The sequence below is a fragment of the Balaenoptera physalus genome, assembly GCF_965194825.1.
Source record: "Balaenoptera physalus genome assembly, chromosome: 3".
In the NCBI taxonomy this organism is placed as follows: domain Eukaryota; kingdom Metazoa; phylum Chordata; class Mammalia; order Artiodactyla; family Balaenopteridae; genus Balaenoptera; species Balaenoptera physalus.
The window spans coordinates 50,573,224-50,595,451 of record NC_138890.1 but is presented as its reverse complement, the minus strand read 5'-3'; the positions used below and the strand labels follow the sequence as shown (position 1 = coordinate 50,595,451).

At 50.8% G+C, this 22,228-nt stretch overlaps 2 protein-coding genes across 6 annotated transcripts in view; both read left to right on the top strand.

Annotated features, from left to right (window-relative positions):
* Nucleotides 1-6,592, top strand: part of SYNPO (synaptopodin) — a 36,776-nt gene extending 30,184 nt beyond the window's left edge. For all 4 annotated transcript variants that reach the window (XM_082455018.1, XM_082455021.1, XM_082455020.1 and 1 more), the window contains exon 3: nucleotides 3,836-6,592. In XM_082455018.1, the coding sequence (XP_082311144.1) occupies nucleotides 3,836-4,525 (690 nt within the window). In that variant the 3' untranslated portion in view covers nucleotides 4,526-6,592. The remainder of the gene's footprint in view (nucleotides 1-3,835) is intronic.
* A 1,659-nt stretch (nucleotides 6,593-8,251) lies between these two features.
* MYOZ3 (myozenin 3) lies at nucleotides 8,252-21,845 on the top strand. 2 transcript variants are annotated; one of them, XM_082455053.1, is made up of 7 exons: nucleotides 8,252-8,806; nucleotides 10,225-10,300; nucleotides 16,149-16,303; nucleotides 17,270-17,323; nucleotides 17,428-17,566; nucleotides 18,012-18,174; nucleotides 21,236-21,845. In XM_082455053.1, the coding sequence occupies exons 2-7, from the start codon at nucleotides 10,240-10,242 to the stop codon at nucleotides 21,402-21,404; spliced, it is 741 nt and encodes a 246-aa protein (XP_082311179.1). In that variant the 5' UTR covers nucleotides 8,252-8,806; nucleotides 10,225-10,239; the 3' UTR covers nucleotides 21,405-21,845. The 2 variants fall into 2 exon arrangements, with proteins under 2 accessions (XP_082311179.1, XP_082311178.1); XM_082455052.1 differs by having other exon boundaries at nucleotides 8,253-8,806; nucleotides 10,239-10,300.
* The last annotated feature ends 383 nt before the right edge of the window (nucleotides 21,846-22,228 follow it).

The following is a 22,228-nucleotide window of genomic DNA, read 5'->3' as shown; positions in this document are numbered from 1 at the left end:
AGTAGATGTAAGGGTGTCCTCGGGAGGGTGTGGCTGGAATGAGCTGCAGCAGGAGGCCAGGAGATCAGAAGTTTAGGCTGGGACTGCTCAGGTTCAGGATCGCCTGGAGACAGTGGGAACACGGCAAGGGCTGGGGCAGGAGCACAGCAGCTCAAGGAAGGGACAAAGGAGACCTTAAGGTTTTGAAAAAAAGGCTGGGACTTAGGAGATCTGGATTCTCAAAGATGGACTCCATGTGTAGCTTTGGGTCTCAGTTTCCCCATCATACTGTGAGGGTTTTGAGTCAGGTAGTCTGAGATCCTCACCACCTCTGACATCTTTGATGTGCTGCAGCCCCCCAAAACCACACTTTGTGGGGGTTAGAGAATATAGACGCAAGAGACAGAATTCAGATGGAAGCTTCCCAAGACCGGGGGTGAGCACCACCCACTTTCTCTTTCCCAGCCCTATTTCTGGGCTCCCCAGAGGGGCGAGGGGTGGTGGAGGCGGTGCCCATGCTGGGCTGAGCCTGCAGTTTTCGTGAGCTCTCGGCTCATCTCCATGGCAACAGGGGGTGCCTTCCCAGTGAGTTCATTCTGCCCAGAACGTGGGGGCATGCATGGGAGAGTCGCGAGGGAGCTCGGCTCCTTCACGCCACACCCCTCCCAGGACAGAGTGAAGCCCATGTTCCGGACCCCTGCTCCCTTCCACCCCTGAGGGCCAGCAATGGAAGAGCCCACCCTCCATCCTGCAGCTCCTGTGATCAGGCTGGCTGAGCTCTTCCCTCAACTTTGTTTTCTCTCCTGCTCTCAATACACTCTGCCTCAAATCTGTCTTGCTTCTTTCTTTCTTCCACGCTCACTGGCTGGTGGTCAGGGCCCTCTCCCTCCTCCCCAGTTCTGGCCTGGGAAGTGGGGTGGGACTGCTTAGTTACGGCGTGTGAGCCTGTGGTGTGTGTCCACGTGCTGCCTGCATCTGCTGAGTGTCTGGATCTGCCATGGGTACAGATGTGTGCTGGCTTGAAAGTGAGGGCTGCCCTCTCTCTTCCCTGGGTCAGCACTGAGGGAACCAGAATCCTGTGGAAATCATGTTCTGTTTTCTCCTTCCTTAAGAGTTTGGCCAAAAAGTCTGTAGAGCATGGGGGAAAACCCATGCCCCTTATGGTCCAGGTTTGTTCGAATTCTTTAAAAGTAGTATTTAAGTGCCTTTAGCCAGAGCATATATACTTTCTGGTTCCCTCAGCAGCTGCCCCCCGTCGCCCCCATTATCTAAATCTGGCCACTTTCCACAGTCATCACTGCCGGGCTCATGCGTGAAATGAGTTTCTGCCCTCGTGGAGAGGAGCAAACTGCCATCAAGAGCCAGAAACATGGGTGCTAGGCCCAGATCTGCATCTAACTCCTTGTGTGACCTTAGACAACCCGTGGGCCTCAGTCTCCCCTTCCATGAAACCAGAGGATTACAGAAGCTGTCTGGGAGCTAGCTCTCTTTGATATCTGATAGTTCCTGTCTGACTCTGCTCTACTCATGCCTTCACCCCACACATGTGTCCTGCTTTGGGTCTGCTGCTGGGTTAAGTGGGTGCCCCTTTCTGAATTTTCACCCATGTGCATTTCCAAGGAGTTCTGGTGTATATGGTACATTGAGAACTTTTTCAGAAAGTGAATAATTCTGATTCCCTGCAGCCTTTTTATATTATTCACTGCTCCCCCGCCCCCCAACACACACACACACACACACACACACACACAGTCAGTACCCAGACATGGCAGTCTCGATGAGGTCAGGCCCTGGCCCACCTCCAAAGGATGAGGACCTGCTCACCACTGCGCCCAGTATTCCAACCCAGGCATTCTGAGAATTAAATCCTGTTACTCCTTCCACTTGCTGGCCCTAGCCTTCCCCTTGTGGCCACTAAAGGCAGACCATCCTTGGAGATTTCAGACAGTTATCATAGCTCCTCTTGCCCCAGCCTGCTTTGCTCCTGGCTGAAAGCCCTGGTTCCTCTGCCTCAGTGCTTGTTGATGGACTTGGATCATGAACTCTTGGCCCTGCTCCCCCCAGCCAGGCTCACTGAAAGATTCCTGAGATGGCTCACAGACAGCAGCTCCCAGTGTCTCTGGCTCACATAGACACAACTCTGACCCTGGGAGTAAAAGAGGCGGAGCCCATGCTGAGCTATAACTTTCCTACTTGATGATTGGGGCCTTGGATGTCCCCGGGAGGTTCCTAACATTCCCAATCCCATGAAAAATCTGTTCAGACTGCTGTATGTTCCTCTGTAGGTTAAAGGGCTCCATTTCTGAGTCTGGGCTCATCTGGTAGCTGCTGCATTGTTTGGCGAATACATGTACTTTATTGCTTCCTTTTGATTGGGAGAAATTAGATTCTGATTGGATGAGAAGCTGACTGGCTTGGCTGTGGCTAGTTACTGATTGGATGAGAGAATGGATCTTACGAGAGGTTCTAGATTTTGATTGGGTAGGAGGCACTGAATGGACTGGCTAGTTCTGGACTCTGAGGGATGACTGCTGGTGAATTTGGATTGGATTGAAGACTGAGTGGACTGGCTTGTTGCTGGAATCTGATTGGCTGAACAGCTGGATGGTTTAGCAGATACATGCTGGGCATGGATCCCCAAGCCCTGTACTTTCAAATCAGCTCAAACTGCTTAAGCCTGCCTCCCACCTTTAAGCAACAGATAGTCACACACACTTCCTGGTGGGGCAGAACACACCAGATAGTTATTTACACGTCTGAACTTCATTTTCATCACTGTAAAATGGGTGTGATAATACCAGCTACTTCACCAGGCTGTTGTGAGGATATGATGAGAGAGTAAGGATGAGACCCAACTTTGTAGACTGGAAAGTTCCTAAGGAGGTAGGAAGCAGGTATGATAGCATATAGCAGAGCAGTGCTTTATAACTTCAAAGAGGTTCACCAACTTGGCCTCACGGAACCCACACTCCCCACCCCATGCTGGCAAGAAGTCCAGTGAGGGGAGTGTGCTGCCTAGTGAGGAACGACCCAACTTCCTTTTATGTTTCCATCTGTCGGTGGGAACCTCCTCCCTGTTCAAGGTGTCCAAGGAACAATTAGGAGGTGACCATGGCAACATGGCAGGGGGATTGAGACAGAGAGGGCCTTTCCCTAAGTCCAACTTTAGTAATAATGATCAATATTTTTGCTTGTAATTTTTTGAATAGATATTATATCCATATAGTTCAAAACCTTAAATTTATATAAAAAGTATATAATACATTAAAAGCCTTATTCCCACTCCTGTGGCTGTGTCCCCTGCCCTGTTCACCCCATATCCTCACAGAGAAGCACTCTGGTTAGTTTCATGTGTATCCTTCTAGTATGTCTTTAAGGTAACTAACATCTATTGCACACCTACTCTCTTCTAGGGAACCTTCTCATACTGTGATAAGTCTTTTACATAAGTTATCTCATTTACTCCTCACAACAATCCTATAGGGTACATGCTGATATTATACTACCATTTCACAGAGGAGGAAACTGCAGCCCAGGGGCTTCGAGTTGCTTCTGTTGCTGAAGCAACTTGCCCAAGTTCATTCAGTAAACAAAGAGGTCTGTCTCCAAAGCGAGTGTTCTTAAGGGCCAGTCATCTGCCTCCCTGTTAAGCGCAGGGGCAGGCAGCGTGGGCTCGTTCAAGCACCTGAAAGATGAAAGTTGGGGCACCTGCGTTTTTCTGCAGGCACTACCTGACTTTGGTCGCTGGCTTCCCGACTCTGTACAATGGACACAGCCGACTCGGTCCCTTCTGAAACCCCGGTATAGAGGAGCCCAGCACTAACGCCTGCCCCCACCCTCTCTGTTCTCTCCCCAGGACCGCCGAGAGAACCTGCCCACCTCCCCGCCCTGGACGCCGGGCGCGTCCCGGCCCCCCAGCAGCCTGGACGGCTGGGTGAGCCCGGGGCCGTGGGAGCCGGGCCGCGGGAGCAGCTTGAGCAGCCCCCCGCCGCTGCCGCCGCCGCCGCCGCCGCCGCCCATGTCCCCCTCTTGGAGCGAGCGCTCCGTATCCCCTCTGCGACCTGAGACCGAGGCGCGGCCCCCCAGCCGCCAGCTGCAGGCGCTCCTGGCGCGAAACATCATCAACGCGGCCCGGCGCAAGAGCGCCTCCCCGCGGCCGGCGGGAGCTGAGAGCCTTCGGCCCTTCTCCCCGCCAAGAGCGCTGCCACCGCCACCACCGCCGCCGCCGCCGCCGCGCATGCGCTCGCCCATGCCGGCCCGACCCGGCCAGGCCGCGGACCCCGGGGCAACGTTCGCTCCCATCCCCCGGAGCCCACTGCCCGCCGGGCCCTCGCCCTGCGCCAGTCCCCGGAGCCCGCTGCCCGCGCCTCCCAGGCCCTTCCCCTACCGCCGCTCGCCCACGGACTCCGATGTGTCCCTCGACTCCGAGGACTCTGGGGCTAAGTCGCCCGGCATCCTCGGCTACAACATCTGTCCCCGCGGGTGGAACGGCAGCCTGAGGCTCAAGCGTGGCAGCCTACCCACGGAGGCCTCCTGCACCACCTAAAGGCTTCCCCGCCCACACCCCATCCCTGCCCCGGGAGAGCCGAGCCAGAAGAAGTGTCGTTGGGCTTGGGAGATCCCAGCACCATGTCCCCAAGGGTCTGACCTCTTCGATAGCCCCAGAGATAAGGGGTCAGGGGAGGAGAGCTCTGGGCTTGGGGGTGGGGTGGTGATCCAAGCCTGGGTTCTAGCCCTTGCTCTGTCATTCAGTCATTGTGGGAAAGACCCTTCCTCTGCTCCTCAGCTTTCCCATCTGTTTAATAGAGCTTTGGCCAAGGCAATCTCCAAACTTCGAAATTACCCCTTCTATCAGTACACACACACTAGTGCCTTGGAAGAGGCAGGGTGTTGTATGTATGGACCCCTAGACTTGCTGCATTGCAGGGTTCCATACTCTTTCCCCCCCTTCCTGGCTCTGATCTCTGGAGTCTGGTAAATGAGGGGTGTGTTCAGAGGATCCTACGCCTGAGTTCCTTGTCCAGGCCCTGGCTTGACCCTCCGCCTCCCTGGCACTAAGTCCCAGGCAGGAGCAGCTGTTTTCCATCCCTTCCCAGACAAGCTCTGTTTTTACCATGGTGACCTTTAGAGAGGGTCTCCCAGGCCAGCTAAAGGTGCCCTGCTGGCTTCTCTGGAGAGTCTCTCTCTCTGGAGAGAAGAGGAGGGAAGATTCCTCCTCTCAGATCCCTCTCAGGCTTTTCTCCATCCCAATTCAGGCTTCCCAGGGTCTCCAGGAATTATGCTATAGGTGTCTCCAACCCATCTATCCCTTCCGGGCCCTTTCATGGCAGGCTCTGCGCTCAAAGCTGAGCCGGGCAGAGAAGAGTTGATACGGAGCTATCTGCTATCCTCTGGCTTTACCTGGTAGCCCTGAGTTTGAGGTTGCCCATTTGGAAAGAGGGAGGCAAAGAGTTCTTTGTTATGGGTGGTATGCAAGCAGTGGCCAGGATGCATAGAGGAGATTCTAGTAGGGAATGGATTGGCTCAGATGACCTCTGGGGGCTCTTCCAGTCCTGAAATGCATTCCACAGTATTAGGGAGGGAGGGAGGGAGAGTAGTGCTGGAGGATTGGCTGGGGAGATGAGCTTGGGTGGGTGAGTGAGGGGTTAGACCAGAGTCTGCCTGTGTTTCTGGTTCCTTAGGAAGTACTCCACTCTTCAGTTTCAGGCCCCAGCATCCATACTGTGCCCAGACGAGGGGGCCCTGTTCTGCCTCATCTCTTTCCCATCACACTCCGGCCTAGCCAGTGTCTGGTGCCCAGTGACCTTGGGGAGCCTGGCTGCAGGCTCTAGCCTGTCCCTTAGGCTGTAGTGACTCTGATTCCAATCCCCAGGAGGGACATAGGGAGGAATGTATCTCAGTCCTATAGTTTCCAGTGTTGGCTGGTGGTGCCCTCTAGAGGTTCAGAATATCAGTTTCAGGAAACTAAGTTGGGGGGTGGGGGGGTGGGGGGGGCTGGAATTGGCTGAGGATCAAAGGTATGTATGTAAGTGAAAGGATACCAGGATGTTGCTAAAGGTGAGGGACAGAGGGTGATTTTGGGGTTAAGAGGAGACTTACCCATCCCTCAGGGTGATTTAGACCTGGAACCCCTAAGTGAGGCTAGGGCAAGCTGGGGTTAGGATGGGAGTCAGGGTGAGGGTGGGGTGCTTTGGAATAAAGGACTGATCCCAAAGGATTCCCAGGGCCTAAAGATTGGGAACATAGTCCCTGTTGGTAGGAAGATGAGAGGGTGCTCCAACTTGTCAGTGATGGGTGATCACATTACTGAAGTCCCCACCTGCTTCAGGGACCCTTGTAGTGTGGGAGGCTGGGGCTAAGGGCCTCTTTCAGAGAAAAGACACTATCAGGCCACTGGTTGATGCAGTGGCAGAGAAAATCCACTTCTACCTGCATTTCCCCCAAAGAGCCAGCAGGAGGCAGCCTTGGGAAGCTGCAGTTCGGTCTGGCTGTTCTCTCCCTGTAACTGCCTTCTCCCCCAGTCCTCTCCTCTAACCCACTAGAAATTTCCTGTGTCCTGCCTTTTGCCTCCTGTAGAATTCAGCTCTGGCCCTCAATAAATGCTTCCTGCATCTTTCTGTCTCCTGTGTCATTTTCAGCTATGTCTAAAGCCCTTCCCTTTTCCCCAACCATGGAACAGTCCATGGGATGCTGGGTGGATGAGAATGTTTGATACACATGGGATGGGAGCTTGGGAAGTAGCAATCATGAGCAGAGATGGGGAACAACGAAAACACTCTGGGCCATAGAAGAAGTCCCTGGGTTGAAGTTCTGGTCCTATCATCTACTAGCTGGGTGACCCTGGGTAAACCCACTCCTTCTCCAGGCCTCAGCTTCCCTATCTGTGTAATGAGTGAGTTGGTGAGATGATGTCTCAAGGTGGTATTGCCCAGGCCCTGACCACAGAACACTGTCACTGGAGTGGCCAGGGCCAAGCTGCATCAGGGCCCAGTGCTCTGGGGCTGCTTCCTGACGGCAGGTCGGGGCTTCAGACAGGAGGAGGAGCCCCTATGAGAGGTAACGTCAGAGTCCAGGCAACCCTAGAGAACTCAGGATCCAGACCGTCAGGAGTGCTCCTCTCCTGATGGGGGCGACCTTTGCCCAGAGAAGGGGATTGGGGCCCCACTCCCAGGTGAGACCAAGATCCCTCACCTTCCTCTCTAAAAGCTCAGGCCCAGCAGAGGCGGGGCAAAGGACTCTGACGGGCAGGAAGCTGAGTTCAGGTGGTCCACAGCGGAGTCCAGGCTTCTTCTTAAGAGATATGCCCTTGGACAGTCTGTCCAGCACACAGGTACAGGAGCTCCCTGCCCTGGACCCGGCGCATCCCTGCTGGTCCCACCCTTCCCTGGTAGTGGTTAGTGCACCTCTGACTCAATCTTTATCTTCAGCAGGAACCTCTCCTGAGCACAGTATCCCCCTGCCTACTGGTGATCCTGGTGCCCAGACACGCCAAACCAGTTTCACTCCAAACTGAACTCAGTCTCTGCCCCCAACCCCAAGCTGCCCCCCTTACTCCTCACCATTATTTTCCTTGAATGACTCAATCCAGAAACGGGAGCGGCCCTTCCCTCACCTCCCACATCCAGTCTCTAACTGGGACCTGGTGATTCTTCAAATACCCCTCAAGCCCCTCTCCTCCTCTCCATGCCCTCTGTCACCTCGCTGGTCCAGCCACCCCCGGGTCTCACCTGACCACAGTGAAATCGTCCTGCCTCCAGACTAACTCCTGCCAACCCACTTTCCACAGGGCAGCCAGAGATATCTTTGGAAAATGACCATGTGACTGCTCCATTCCACTGCCTTAAACTCCAACAGCCCTTTATAAGACACACTATACTTTTGAAAAGCCTGCTGTGATCTGGCCCTTGCCCACCTGTCTGGCCTCATCTCTCAGCACCACCCCAGCCCCCAGTTCTAGCTCTCCTCGCTGACCCCTCACATCCTATGTTTGACATGGCCTCAGCCTGCAGTGCCCGTGCCCCTCTCTGCCTGTGAGCTCCCAGCTCAAGGCCCAGCTCAAATGTCTCCTCCTCTGGGAGGCCTTCCCCACCCCCAGGCTGAGCTGGTGGCCCCCTTCCCTGGCCCTCCCAGAGCATTTCCCATGATGCGTCACAAAGGCTGTTTACAGGTCTGACACAGGCCTGGCTGAGCTCCTTGAGGACAGAGCCCTGCCTTATTTATTTTCAGTCCATAGAGAGAGGCTCAGAGAATGTGAGAAGGTGGAAGGAGGGAGGGAGGGAGAGAGGGAAGAAGGGAGGAAGGAAGGAAGCAGAGGAAGAAAGGAAAGGAGGAATGAACAAGTCAAGCAAAGTTACTGGGGGACAATTCATTCATTCATCAATCTACCCATTCAATCATTCATTCAACAAATATCTACCGAGTTCCTACCAGGCCCTGATCTAGGCCCTAAGGATACAATTTGCAAGCTCAGGGGACCAGTGATTCACTCAGCATTTCCAGGTGACTTTGGTGTGTGCATATGTATGTGTATTGTACATGTGCAAGGCCTTCTGTTTGCAAGGGCCTGCTGCCCGTGCACCTGTCTTCCCTGGGGCCTGGTGCTTTTAGCATCTGTCCCTGGATCCTGTTGCAGCCCAAAATAAGGCTGTGAGCCACGACAAGGCAAGGACAACTCTCATCAGCTGAGGCCAGAGCCGGCGGCAAGGCATACCCAGCTCACTGACGACCGCCTGCACAGACACCGACCACTCAACTCTCAGCTTCCCGACAGAGGTGTTAATCTGAGGGTCTGACACTCCCTCCTGCCCACTGTGGTTCCATCTCTCAGGTACCAGGATTCAAGGGGAGCTCGAGGCGCTGTGGGGAGTGGGCAGTGGGGAGGAGCCAATTCCCAGAGCCCCTTCCCCCAAGCAGAGGAAGGGCCCAAGGGGGTCCGGGGAAGGTGGGGCCTTGTGGAAGCCTGGACCCTGAGTTGGGAAGGGAGGGATTCTAAGCTCTGGGTTACTCTGGGTTAAATGGAGAGGGGGTGGCTAGGATTCAAGGTTGGGGTAGGTAATGGCTCTGCTCAGGACTCCAAGATCTTTCAGCAATAGAGTGAAGCAGGGTCCCTGTCTATAAAATGAGGGGTCCTTCCCAATGTCTGTGAATTTCTGTAAGGAGAGTGTTTGTCAAGAAACAGCTCCGGGGACTGTGGAATCCTAAGTGGTCCCAGTTGGAGCGCTGTCCACCAGCTCGTGGGCATCACCCCAAATGCATGCATGTGTGCTCACGTTCGCATGCAGTTTTAGGGGGTTCGTGTATGCCCTGAAGCACATCCATGGATACCCATGATCTAGCCCAGTCTCCTTAGGTTACAGGAGAGCTACTTGCTCACAGTTACCGAGGGAGCCAGGGACACCGATTAGAATCCAGGCCGCCCAGCTCAGCGCCCACTGACCCGGGGCTGGGTATGGGCGTGGGGGGCACAGATGGAGGCAGACTGTTTTTCTAAAAGAAGAAATATAGAAAAACCTGGAAGCAAAGCAGAGGGGCACAAGGGTTGGTAAGGCCGTCAGGAGGCTCAAGGACTTTGCCTTCTCTCCTGGGGGGCGAGTTAGGGGATCTGGATTTGGGGCCCACAGGGCTTCTCTGAGGCTTTGGACCTCATTTTATTTGTAAATCACCTCCAAGATTCCTGGGACACGCCATAAGATGCAAATGGGGGGATGGAGGAAGAGGGAGAGAAGGAGCGAGGGAGAAAAGTACACCATGCAAGTGAGCTGAAGGAGGGGGGGATAGGAAGGGGGCTGATGGTTGTTTTTAGTGTCCTTGGATCAGCCTGCGCCCTCAAGCCTCAGAGCCGAGTCCTGAGGACAGGAGGGGCACACCTTGCAGACCCCAGTGCAGCTTCAGCCTAACCACCCACGCTCCTCTCCCCCTGACTTCAACCTCCAACCTCTTTCAGCCTCTGATTGGCGCTCACTTGAGTCAGTGGACAACAACAGTCAGAGACCCTCGCCTCCCCATCTCCTAATGTCCCAGAGACTACCCCCAATGAGTGTGTGCTTCTCTAGCATCAAGGAAGCAGATTTGTGTGACCTTGAGCATCTCCTTTTTCTTCCATGGACCTCAGCCTCCTCTTTCCAGCTCAGACAGCCCTTGCTTGAGGCTTTGGGGTGGGCCAAGGCTGCGCAGGCCTGGGGTTGGGTAGACCAAGGATTGGGAGGTCTGGGGAGGAACGGAGGTAGCCTGGACCATTTGTGGCAGTCTCTTCTCCACAGGATGATCCCCAAGGAGCAGAAGGGGCCAGTAATGACTACCATGGGGGACCTCACTGAACCAGGTAAGGTTGACCCAGCCCTTGAGCATTCCTCAGATCCCATGCTTTCTTGCTCCCAGGCTGCAGCCACTCAGGCCTGCTGGTCCCAGGTCTAGGCAAACAGGTGTGAGTTCAAGGCCAGCCTGTGGAATCTGCTGCCTGGGCTTGGAAGCTTCCCAAAGCACTGGGAGGGGCCTTGCCCTGATGCCTGCACCCCCAAGAGGTGAGGTTGAGTGCCCTAGATTGGGCTCTGCCCCCACCTAAGTCCTTACCTCAGCCCCAAATGGAGCTCTGAGAGCTCTGGTCCCAGATTCAACCCTAACAATGGCCCAAGCGTCCCACAGATTGCCCCTGCTTGTTTTAACTGGGCGGTGTCCCCGAGCCCCCATGGCAAGAGACAAGGGGTCAGGGGAGAGCGGGTCAGGGGGGCAGGAATAGGCTGCCCGATCTGCCTCAAACCATTTCACTTAAAAGCACATTCATCCAATGCATAAATCATCTAAAATACATGATTATCAACTTTATAAGACCTCTTGGCATAATTTTGGAGTCTGTTGATTTGGCCTACTTTAGAGCATTTCAAATATTTTAAAAACAAATTTAGCTAAGTCAGGACTCTCAAACTTTACTGTGAATCGCAGTGACATGGCGTTGGTTAAAAATACAGATTCCCAGCATCAACCCCCAGGAATTCTGATTCAGCGGACCTGGGGAGGAGGCCATACATTAGCCTTTTAGGCAAGTACCCAGGTGATTCTGATGCAGATGGGAAGTGAACCAAGCTCTGATAAACCCATGTCTAAGGGCATTGCTGCAGTTTTACCTCCTTCAGTGTTCTAGGAAGTATTTAATCATGTGTATGACTTTATGTGTAAGTCGTACTTTTAACTTGTTTTGTGTGTTCTTGCCTCCTTTTGTTGGTGTCATTTTTTTTTTTTATTCCATGATTTTCTGTGCTGAAATACACAAGCTTTGTGAGGTACCGATGCTCTAACTAGAAGAATCAGGCAATGCATTTTCTTTTCTCTTGTCTAAGTAATTAATTAGTTACAGACCCCCAAATACTGACGCACAACATTTATGCCAGACTGGAAATACGTGAATTGTTGACGATTGCTAGGGTATTAATTAAGGACAATTTTGGAACTAAAGAAAAGCAGAAAGGAAAAAATCTCATGGTGTCACCACCGAAAGATAGCCATTGTAAAATAATAATAATAATAAAACACTTACCGTTATTGTGTGCTCACTATGTCTCAGATACTGTGCTAAGAGCATTTGTACCTTTCGTTATATATATAACCCTCACAACAACTCTGTAAATTAGATACGATCACACCCATCTTGCAGATGAGAAAACAGGGGTCAGAGAAGCTAGGAAGTCACATATATAGTAGGTGGTAGAACTGAGATTTGACCCCAGAGCTCTGTCTCCAAAACTGCTCCTTTACCACATGGTTATATAAATAAAACATTCATTTTATAGAATATTCAGACAAAGCAGACATGAATGACTTTGAATGTGAAAGTTCCTCATAACAAAACCATCTGGAGAGAACCATTGTTAACAGTTTTGTGTAAATCCTTCTTCTGTTCATATATAAACGTATTTATATAAACACACACACGGGCTAAATACTATACACTGTGTTCGTCATCTTAAAGTTTTTTCACTTAGCGGCACACCACAGGCTTCTTTCCATCCTAGTATGACTTATCTCACCCCTCCCCTCCCCTCGCTCCCCCAGCATATAAGATATTATATATATTTATACACACACATTCCCTAAGGGAGGCCATGAAGCCTCAGCCCAGGTTGGGACCCTTAGGAGTAGAGCCTGAGGATTCCCAAACAAGTGACTTGTTGAGCTCGCACTCCTAGGAGAAGGGAAGTGACAAAAGCACAATCCAGCAGAGGAAACTGCTAAGTAAGGACGTGGGCTCCAAAGCATAAATTAATTGCCCTACAGAATTCATCTCATCTTCAGCAAGGGGGCTGTTGCAGCCTCTACTCACCGGGGCAGTTCTCTGTGGAGGTGACAGTTGTGAGCTGTTAGTCACTGATAAAGGGCATCTGGGCAGCATGCACCGCAAGACTGATTCCCAGTTTTCACAATTCGAAAACTCACTGCAGTAAACATCCTTGTATGTATATCTTCAGGCATGTTCATTCAACTTTTCTGCCCGAGGACGAATGCCTAGAAGTGGAATTGCTTAGTCAAATAGGTTTTACCTATAGCTTTTTTTTTTTTTTTTTTTTTTTTTAAATATTAAGCTCAGTTCATCTGAACAGCATTTGAGAATATGATGCCAGGGGACTTTTATTATGTATTTAGGTATAAATGGTCTTTCATCTGTTTAAGTATGCAGTACATTTTCTTGTTCAAAAACAGAAACAAAGCAAACAATTTCCAGCCCTCCTCCTTCCGAGGTCCCCAAATTGTTACTGCCAATATTTGGCATATCTCCTTGCAGATTTTTCAATGCATACATAAACATGTGCTTATTTTTTAAAATATATGAATGGGATCTTAGAATACAGATTCTTCTGAAATTTCCTTTTTTCCCCCTTTTAATCTACAGTGGATTTCTTTCTGATCCTAACATGTAGAAGGTGCTGTCTCTATATTTGCTGAAAGAATGAAAGAAACATCAGCCTCCTTTTTTAAAAGGCCGTTTAGGATTCCATTGAATGGGAAGAATCACAGCACCTGAATGGCCCTCAGTGTTGCCTGGTGACCACATCACCCATCCCTGACCCATTCACTCTCCCCTGCTGTTCTCTGAGATAACTTTAGCAACCTCTCTTCTCAAACCTCCAATACCTCCTCCCCCACCTTCATTCTCAGCTAATGACCTTGCTTCTTATTTCACCGAGAAAAGTGAAGTGGCCAAAAGAGAACTTCTGCAAGCTCCCGCCTCCACATCTGTCCACTTGTTTGCATCTGTGTCCCTTTTCTTGGTTTTCCCTCCTGATATGATAGATGAACTCTCCTTGCCCTGTGTGAAGCCAACCTTTCTTGCTGGGCACTGAACACCCTCCCTGCCCTCTCTCCTGCTCAAGCCATTCCTTCAGTAATTCTCCCCTCTCTTTATTGCATCGTCAGATTTTCTCATCAGCTAACAAACATGCTATTGTTCCTCCCTCTTTAAAAACAAGCAAGCAAGTAAGCAAACCAACAAGCAAGCAAACCACTCTTGCTTCCACAGCTGCCCCCAGCCATGGTCCTTCAGAGCACACCTCCTCAAAGCCTCTGTCTATACTTCCTCTCTTTCTCTCTTTTTCACATTTTATTAAACCAACTTACACACACACACAAAAGTTGAGAGTGCAAATCCCTGTGGCCCTCCTTTTATTCTTGGGGTCCAGAGCAAATCCCAAAGAGCATGTCATTTCATCCCCCAAATACTTCACAGAAAGTAATAAAAAGGACATTTCCTTACATGCCACAAAGATATTAACACACTGAACAAAATTAAATGTTGATTTAATACTATCTAATAACCAGTCCTATAGTCAACTTCCTCCAATTTTCTAGTTTGTTAATGGGGATCCAAATAAGAGCCAATTTTTAACTGAGGTAGCATTGGTTCATATTTAACGTTATATATTGATAGTTTCATGTGTACAAAATTATGTTTCTACTTCTGTACACACTACAGCATGCTCACCACCAAAAATTTAGTTTCTATCCCTCATCATACAGTTGATCCCCTTTACCCATTTCACCCTCCCCCGTGGCCCCCATTCCCTTCTGGGAATCACTACTCTGTTCTCTGTATCTACATGTTTGTTGATGTTTGGTTTGGTTTGATCATTTATTTTGGTTTATGTTTGTTTGTTTTTATATTCTGCATATAAGTGAAATCATATGGCATTTGTCTTTCTCTATCTGACTTATTTCACTTAGCATAATAACTGTACCCTCAAGGGCCCTTGTTTTTATTTGGTAACTATGTCTCTTAAATCTCCTTTAATCTAAAACACTGCCCGCTCCCCTCCTTTTTTTCCATGTCATTCACTCCTTTGAAGACACCAGGCCACCCCCCCTCTAGAACGTCCCACATCCTAGATTTGGCTCATTGCTTCCTCGTGATGTGGTTTAACTCTGTCCTCTTCTCTTGAACCCTGTCCAATAAGGCTTTCACACCCAAATACTCCACAGGAACTGCTTTTGAGGAGATTGCCAATAATAACACCATGTTACTAAATACAATGGTCAGTTTTCAGCCCTCCTCTTACTTGACACATCAGCAACATTTGACTCTGTTGATCAGTCCATCCTCCTTGATACACTTTCATCATTTGGTTCTAGGACACCACAGTCTTTAGATTTCCTCCTAACTTGCCGGGTGTTTTCTCCCAGGCTCCAGGGCTGGGGCTCATCTCCTCAGTCTAAATGTTGGAGGCGCCGGGGCTCGGTCTTTGGATCTCTTTATCCATTCTCATATCCTTGGTGATCTCACCTAGCCTCCAGGCTCCAAATACCATTTAGAGAGCTGGAATATGAACCTACGTGTGTCTGATTGTAGAGATGACAACTCTGCCTGTGCTGCCCATACGTATCCCTCTCCTACCAACGTCTTCACCACGCTGACACTCCTCTCTTCCAAAAGTCTTCTCTTGCGGCGCCAACATAAAAGTACGTGTTTTGCTGGTGGGGAAAGCGCCAAGGATGTGGATGGGCCACCAAACTACTAAGGACGGTCATCAGCCCTGGAATCTGTCTACATGGCTATAATGACTGGTCCTAACTATGAGAAAAGAAATAAATGGGACAGCCTTCATTAAAAAACAACAACAGCAAATACCATTTCTACTTCCTGATGCCCCAGTTTTTATGTCCAGGTCAGTTTTCTCCCATGAACACTAGACTCATATATCCAGCGCCCTCCTCGGCATCTCCGCTGGGATGCCTACAAGGCTCTTCAAACGTTATGCTCAGTTTTGGAGACAATTAGGGGAGTTTGAATATGGACAAGGCATTATATTAAAAAAAAAAAATTCATTCACTTGGAAAGGTGGAGATCTTTAACTGATAAAAGCGAGTTACAAAGCAGCTGTGCTGTGATTTCATTTTGGTTAAAAAGTCATATATGAATACACAGTCAATGAAAAAGACAGGAAAGGATATACACTAAGGTGTTAGTAGTGGCAACCTCTGGATGGTAGAAAATGGTGTTTTTCTTTTCTTTTATGTCTATATTTTTTAACTTTCTTCAATGCACATATATGCTGTTTTTATAATAATAAAAGGCTATTTTAACATTAAAAGAAGACATGTCTAGAACAGAATGCCTGGTCTTTCCTCACACCTCCTCCTCCAGCCTTCCCATCTCAGAGAGCGGCTACTCCATCCTCCCAGCGGCTCAGGCCAGAAACCTTGCCTTTACCTCCCACACCTCTCTCTCTCTCTCTCTCTCTCTCTCTCTGTCTCTCTGTCTCTCTGTCTCTCTGTCTCTCTCTGTCTCTCTGTCTCTCTCTCTCTCTCTCTGTCTCTCACATCCCACACCCGTGGCCTACCTTTAAAAGATACCTAGAATCTGATCATTACTCACTACCTCCACCACTATGGGCAAAGAACTGCACGGGAAACGCATGGAATAAATATACCCGGCCAAAGAACATCTGAAATGATGCTCAATTTCACTGAGTGTCAAACACATGCTAATTAAACTCGGAGGAGTCATTTCCGCCCATTGGGTGGGCAAAGATTCCTAAGAATAATGACACCCAGGATCAGCAAGTGTGGGGAGAAATCGGCACTCTCATACACAGCAGACGGTGCTGTGCAGAGGTCCCCTCAGAGGCAGCAACCTGGAGTGCCCTGAGGGTTTGGTAGTAAGAGCTCCCTCTGGCCTCTCTGGGCAGTGCCTTTGCTGGACCTGGGCAAGAAGCTGAAGGTGCCCCAGGACTTGATGCTGGAAGAGCTATCACTGCGTAACAACCGAGGATCCCTCCTCTTCCATAAGAGACAGCGCCGCGTGCAGAAATTCACCTTTGAGTTTGCATCCAGCCCGCGTGCGGTAAGCCTCCATTGTGTTCACAGGGAAACTGAGGCCCAGAGAGGGCCAATCGTTAGCCTAGAGCCAAACAATGAGCCAGATAGGACCTTTGCCCTCTATGGGGGGGTCCCTCAAGTTCCAGCTGGGGACGGCTGTGATATCGCCATCAGATTGACCTCTGCCTTGCTAGGTGATCCTAGAAAAGGGTTAGCTCTTTAGGCACCTTTCCCCAGATACAACACATAAAGTGGATTGGACAGGATGACCCATGGAGAGAAGGCACTCTGGCTCCTACAAAAGTGCAGAAGAATAGTCAGGTGCTCTGGGCTGAATTTGCAGCAAGCAGGATTTAGATTAGACTTGAGCTTGATCTAAGATGGAAAATGCAGAATGCCGTCCTCTTCTTCCCACTGCAAGAAGGCAAAGGCCACGAGACAGTCAGCTGGTAGAGAAAGGAGGCAAGAATGGCTTGCCCTCCAGCTTCAAAAAGGTGGCAGGCAGTTTCAGTTACTTCTAATGAACTCAGGGGCCTTTCATCCTACTCCACTCAATTTCTGGATGAAACAGGAGATGATGAGAGGGATCGATGTGGCAGAATAATAAAAATGACAAAACACCTACCTTTGCTACGTGCTTATGACGGTACTAGCTAAGCAGTTTGCATGCATCCTCTCATTTAATGATCAGAGAATGATATTATTATCATCATCTCCACTTTACAGAGAAGGAAACGGTGGCTCAGAGAGGTTAAGTATTATACGCCCAGGGTCAATACTATAATAGCAACTAACGTATATAAGAGCACTTCTCTGTTCCAGGGTTTAGCGCTCTATTAACTCATCCTCCCCTCCCCGAAACATCCCTGGGAGGCGGGCTCTAGGATTATGACCTCCCACCACCCCCTGCCTTTTTGTAGTGGAGGGAGAACCCTGGCCTCTTGCCCCGTTGGGCCTTCCTGCGGTTTATTTGCCCCTCGCCTCCCCCCAGCTCGTGGCAGGAAGCGCCAAGGAGAAGGTGACTGGAACAGCGGAACCTGGGACGGTGAGCGTGCACAGAGACCCCGAAGTGGCGGAAGCCTGCGGGAAGGGGCCAGGCAGCTCAGATTCCCCAGTCCACCACCTCTGAGCTCCCGCCCCTGTGCCTAGGTTGCCAACAGCTCCGAGGGTCAGAACTACCACTCTGAGCTCCACATCTTCCCGACCTCAGGGCCTGGGGGCCCTGAGGGTGCCCAGCCCACAGCCGCCCGGCCAGTGAGTGCCCACAGCCCCAGTGCCCTGGCACCAGGTAAGTGGCCTGCCCGCGTCCCAGGACCAGGGGACCGTAGCGTGGGCGAGCTCCACGGTGGGGCAGGAAGAGCATCCAGAGAGTGTCCTATATCTCCACCTCCTTCCACACACACACACACACACACACTCACCCCACTCCAAAGACCCAACACAAGCCCAGAGTAGCGCAGCAATGCGCCAAGGTCACAGAGCGAGTCAGTGTCCGAGGCAAGACTAGAGTCTGCGCCCCAACTCACAATTCCAGTGCTCCATCCTCCTTGTTTCCAGGGATGGGGAAGGGTCCTCTTTGCTGGAGCAACTTTAGCACCACATTCCACCCCCTCCCCCAGCTCCCCTTTCCTAGGCCCCCAAAACAGTGTCTGCAGCGGGGTGTGGGGGGCAAGGTTAAAAGGAACCCAGGCGTCCCGCTCTCCCACCTCCCACGTGCCATGCTCCACCCCTAGGCTATGCTGAGCCACTGAAGGGCGTCCCTCCCGAGAAGTTCAACCACACGGCCATCCCCAAGGGCTACAGCTGCCCGTGGAAGGAGTTCGTCAGCTATCGGGAGGACCTGGGCGAAGGCGGAAGTCACACCCACAGCCTGTTGGAGTATCGAAATTTCAACACGTAAGACCAGGCGGGCTGCTTGGGGAGAGACCTGGAGGGAGGATGCACTGGAGCCAGTCGCAACCGCAGCAGCAGCTGCACCTCCTGAGCACTTGCTACATGCCAGGCTCTACCCCCAACGCCGTATATACATTTATTGAGCCCCTGCTAAAACTCAGTAGAGCTCTTGCCTTAACACAACTAACTAGTGCTCAATAAATGTACAGGGAGTAAATGGGTGAATGTGGCACACATCTTGCTGGATTCTCCTCCACAACAGGGTGGGGCAGGTGCTACAGTTTTTCCTATTCTGCTGGAGAAGAGGATTATCAACAATCTGCCCAAAATCACAAAGCAAGGAAGCAGTGGCAGGGCTGGGATCCAAGTCTGGTTTTGTCTGACTCCGGAGTCCAGTTGCTTATTCTCCATCACTGCTGTATGCCATCTGCTTGATGGACAGCAAGGTGCGAGGCCTTCCCTGGGTGGGGGCCCCAGATCTCACCAGTCCTAGGCCAGCTCAGCGTTTTCCTCACTTTCATCAGTGGTCTGGAAGAGGCCTAGAAAGTGATCTTGAGGCTGTACCACTGTGGGGAGTGGCAGTGAAATGTTGGACACCAGAGGTGAGAGCCACAAAGGAGTGGCGCATAGTGTTTAGCACGTGGGCCCTCGACAAGGGCTTAATGCAGTCTCCACCCCTGGCTGTGTGACCTTGGGCAAGTGGCTTAACCTCGCTGGGCCTCCCTTTCCCCACCTGTAAAATGAGACTGTTATAGTACCTGCTTCATAAGATGGTCGTGAGGATGGCATGAGAGGCCTTAGGCAAAATTTCTGGCAAGTGATAAGCTCTCAATAAATGGTAGCTGCCATTATTATTATTATTATTATTATTATTATTATTATTATTATTATTATTATTATTACTTACAGGTTGAAATGATGGCTGGAAAAGCCAACAGGGGAGAACTTAAAAGGGATAGATTTAACATCCTGCCCTGGGGGCCTGAAAACAAATCACAGCAGTCAGGACAGGAGCTTGGCAGGAAGGAAGGCTTTGGGCTGGGGGATGCATTTCAACTGCATTTCAGTTGGCTTCCTTACTCTGCTGCTATTTGTGAAAAATGCTCCTCTGGCTTGGGCTGGATTAAGTGAGAAAGTGGAGGGTCCACAGAGAGGAGGCCACAGTCCAGCTCTTCTGGCACCTGCTCAGACCACACGTGGAGACTGTGTCTGTCTTGCTAGGCCTGGAGACCAAGCCCTCTGAGGAAGGGCTGAAGGAACTGGGGGTGATGGGCCTTGAGAAGAGACTGCTCAGGAGGGATGTGACTGCCCTCAAACAGCTGAGAGCCAGGCAGGACCATGATGGGAAGAATGGGCCCAACAGGCCTCATGTGAATCACAAGCCACTGGCAGACATTTTGGGGTTTCCTGCCAGGCAGGACTGTGCTGTTTCTCCTCCTGGGGCCCTCAGACCCTGCCTGTCCAGCTATTTAAAACCCTCAGCTGACATTCAGTGCTAGCAGCCAGCTTCCAGGCTGGCCATTGCAGGTCGCAGCCCCATCCATTTCATGCCTCAGCTCTGACAGGCTGAGGCATGTTCCCACCAAAATGAGGAGGGTCTTAGGGACCCCTGAGCCCAGACCCCTCCTGGGACAGAAGAGGCAACTGAGGCAGAGAGAGAAGGAACTGTAGCGTTGGTGGCCAAGCTGTGCTCAGGATCCAGGACTCTGGGCTCCTGATCAAGGGCCCAACGGTGAGGCCTGCTTGACTTGGAAACAGCCCAGCCTGTTCCTGCGGGGCCTGGCTGTTGCCATCGCAGCTGTGGTGGTCCAGGCAGAAATACTGTCCTGGCTGGAACCCAGGCCCTGGCCCAGGGTTTGCCTTTTTACCCCAGAGCAGGCGTTCCCCTCTCTCCATTGGTCCCAGGCTGCAGGGAAAACACTACATGAGCAATGCTTTTTATTCTCTTAAAATTAAAAAATAGTTTGAAAATCATGTATTTATATTATCTTTAAAGAAAACCCTAGGCGACTTCAAATAAAGGTAGGGCCCCTTTGTTCCCCATCCTCCAATCCCAGCTCCCTTCCCAAAGGTAACACTGTTGTCAGGTTGGTATGTATGTTTTCAGAACATTCTCTACAAGAGAATATTCTCTACAAGCAGCTACATACCTATGGGGATGTAGCATTGTTTGGTGTGCATGTGTGTGTGTGTGTTTTGCTACTTTGTATTTCATCCTGTAACTTGCTTGCTTTTTTCACTCAACGTTATTATGCTTTTGCAGTCTCCTCTTTCTAATACCTATATCTCTTTTCATTCCTTTTAAGTTGCTATATAGTACTCTGCCATGTGAATATACTATATTTATCTTATCCATTCCTCTGCCAGTGGGCATATGGCTTGTTTCTGGTCTGTCACTAATTGCTGCTCATATCTGCTTCCTTGTGCATGCGCTTCCCTAAGCCGTATGCTTACAGGTAGAGTTGCTGGTTGACAGAATTTGCACATTTTCAGGTTTAAAAGATCCTGCCAAATTGCCCTCTAAGGGAGCGACACCAACTTACTCTCCAACCAGCAGTATATGAGTGAGACTTTGCCCCACCGCCTCACTAACTTTGCCGCATTACCAAATCATTTATCCTTGCCAGTCTTATGAGTGAGAAATGGCATGTCTCTGTGCTAATCTGTAGTCTCTGATTCTCAGTGTTCTTTCTAACCCTCCTTCCTCTCTCCAGTCTTGATATATTGTTTTAAGGGGAGATGACAAGAGGAGGGAAAAACTCTATTCCAATTCTACTCCCTTCTAGACCTTCCTTAACAGGAACGTAGAGTTTTGCCAGGACAAGCCAGTTCTCACTGAAAACCTCACTCCTATTTCAAAGCAAGAAGCCATCCCCACTAGGGGCAGATTTGAGAATGGGCAGAGCTGGAGAAACCTGTGAAAGACAGTACAGAACCTTGCTGAGTAGCAGGGAAACTGAGGCCCAGAGAGAGGAGGGGAGGGGGCTGCACGTGGTGACCCACAGGTCTGTTCTGCCACCCTTTCCCACACTGCCTTCCTCTCCTGCTGCTCTTCTCTCCCCAGGACACCAGTGCCCTTTGGAGGACGCCTGGTGGGGGAAACCATTTCGAGGGCAGGCACCCTCTTCATCCCGGAGCTCACCAGTGGCTTGGAACTCCTCCGCCTCAGACCCAGCTTCAACAGAGTGGCCCAGGGCTGGGTCTGCAACCTCCCAGAGTCTGAGGAGCTGTAGCCCCAGCCCCTTCAATTCCCCCATCGCAGAGGGCGGGTAACACCTGGAGCCAAGACTTGTAGACAGCACTTCAAAGTTTATGAAGGGCCATCACACACAAATGGCCTCCAAGGTCACAAAGTTCAGCAGTTCCCAAATGTGGTGTGCTTCAAAATTACCTGGAGGTGTTTTAATACAGATTTCTGGCCAGTCCCAAACCTGCAGCATCAGAATCTCCTGAGTGGAGTGTCTCTATTAGTAACTAGTACTCCCAGCTGATTCCAGGAAAACGCGTCCCCGGTTTGTATCTTTAGGAATCCAAACCACCAATGAGTTCACGTCCAAGCCTCCACTCTTTCCTGCTCCTGTAGTCTAGCTTACACTGCCCCAATGACAGGGAGCTCACTAGCCGCCTATTTACCTGTGAATCACTCTGATAATTAGATTTTCCTTTTACTGAGACACAGAGGGTCTTTATTTATGCTGTTAACATTTACTAAGCAGCAACTGTGTGTTAGCCGCTGTGCCAGCTCCAGGGAGAGGGTGTGCTAAGTAAGCCCAGGCCCTAGCCTAGGGAGGAAAACACAGTAGAGAAGACAGATTTGTAAAGCAGGAAGTCATCTTAATTTTCCCTAAAGCACGCTAATTGACAACTGAGGAACAAAGTGCCAGTGAAGCAGAGGAGGGGTTCTCTAACCCTGGGTGTGGGGTGGGATTCTGGGAAGCTTCCCAGAGGATTCGAGTGGTGCCTCAGAGGAGTGACAGTCCAACAAGGGAAGGGGGTGTGATGGGGAGAGTGGGATGGGGAGGGCATTCCTGGCAAGCGCACAGCGAGTGCAAAGGTG

Bases quoted from the DNA above. Each gene is read 5' to 3' on its own strand.
- MYOZ3 (XM_082455053.1), top strand. From the start codon at position 10,240: ATGATCCCCAAGGAGCAGAAGGGGCCAGTAATGACTACCATGGGGGAC. The intron at 10,301-16,148 runs GTAAGGTTGACC...CTCTCTGGGCAG, and splicing joins GGGGGACCTCACTGAACCAG to TGCCTTTGCTGGACCTGGGC. The intron at 18,175-21,235 runs GTAAGACCAGGC...TTCTCTCCCCAG, and splicing joins GAGTATCGAAATTTCAACAC to GACACCAGTGCCCTTTGGAG.